The 1,220-nt window shown below is 31.2% G+C and overlaps 1 protein-coding gene across 1 annotated transcript in view; it reads right to left on the bottom strand.

The window, feature by feature from the left end:
- Nucleotides 1-1,220, bottom strand: part of LOC106470142 (peptidyl-prolyl cis-trans isomerase E-like) — a gene marked incomplete at its 3' end in the record, with an annotated part of 10,288 nt that overhangs the window by 5,601 nt on the left and 3,467 nt on the right. The window contains exon 3 of the mRNA XM_013930672.2: nucleotides 390-433. Within this exon, the coding sequence (XP_013786126.1) occupies nucleotides 390-433 (44 nt within the window). The remainder of the gene's footprint in view (nucleotides 1-389; nucleotides 434-1,220) is intronic.

Genomic DNA, 1,220 nt, shown 5'->3' on the forward strand with positions numbered 1-1,220 from the left:
TATATATATATATATATATATATAGATACACCACCAGAAAAGAATCTGGTGGTCTTACAGAAACACCCAATCTCCACAGTGAGCATTAGTAAATAGTAAACTTGTTGAGAGAAATTGATACAAAGATATGGGGGAAAAAAAGAAATTTGAAGAAATTACAGTATGTTACAAAAAGTTTTGTTTCAAAAAACACAAATCTACTTAAAAAAAGAACAACAAAGGACCATTTATCCTTCAAAATTATCCCTGTACAACTACCCCTCTGGAAAAATAATAATAAAAATTAAACCCACCCTTAAACAGTAAAGACAAAAAAAAAATAACCTCAAAAGAAAAAGAAGTGGTAAAGAATTCTGTATGAAACACTGTCAAAAGTAAACTCTGCTTACCTCTGCTAATTCAAACTCCACAAAAGCAAAGCCTCTGTGCTTTTCTGGTGGACGTCGTCAAGGTAAAACTGACAGAATATATATATCACAATACACACTGAATGTGCCTGATGGCTATACAGTTGAATAACTACATTTGTTTTTCAAACACAATCCCTGAAAGCAAGGAACCATTTGTTCCTTCAAGGCTGGAAAGTTTTAGTCAATTAACTTAACAGAACTGATTGAAGAAATGATGACAAGGTCTATACAATGAATATACATAAGATGACATGCAACAGTACCTATGGACAAACAGTTGTGCTATGATAAAACTTTCTGTCGTTTCATAAATATTAAAACAACAAAAACTTTTAAGTAAAATTTAACATTTTCAAGAAACTTACAAACAAAAGGGAGATTTCATTGTTTACTATCAAAACTCTATAACTAAAGACAACTGATTGTATTGTAAGTGAACTCATGCTTAGCTTGTTTTTCCAAATTTTGAACATGTCCTCTCAAGCTATAGTCTTCAGATCTCCATCAATAACAACTTTTTTGATTTCTCTCACCCAGCTAGAATCTGGTTAACTAGTCTTTACCCAACTCCCATTGATGTGACTTAATTAGCTAATTTTTTGTGTAAAATATAAAGAGTATGTATAATTTTACAAGTAATTTTATTGGATGTGTAGGGACAGTCTTGAAGAACTAAATGGTTTGTTCTTGCACATCTATTTTACAAGTAATTTTATTGGATGTGTAGGGACAGTCTTGAAGAACTAAATGGTTTGTTCTTGCACATCTATTTTACAAGTAATTTTATTGGATGTGTAGGGACAGTCTTGA

The sequence above is a fragment of the Limulus polyphemus genome, unplaced genomic scaffold (genome assembly GCF_000517525.1).
Source record: "Limulus polyphemus unplaced genomic scaffold, Limulus_polyphemus-2.1.2 Scaffold3844, whole genome shotgun sequence".
Lineage (NCBI taxonomy): Eukaryota > Metazoa > Arthropoda > Merostomata > Xiphosura > Limulidae > Limulus > Limulus polyphemus.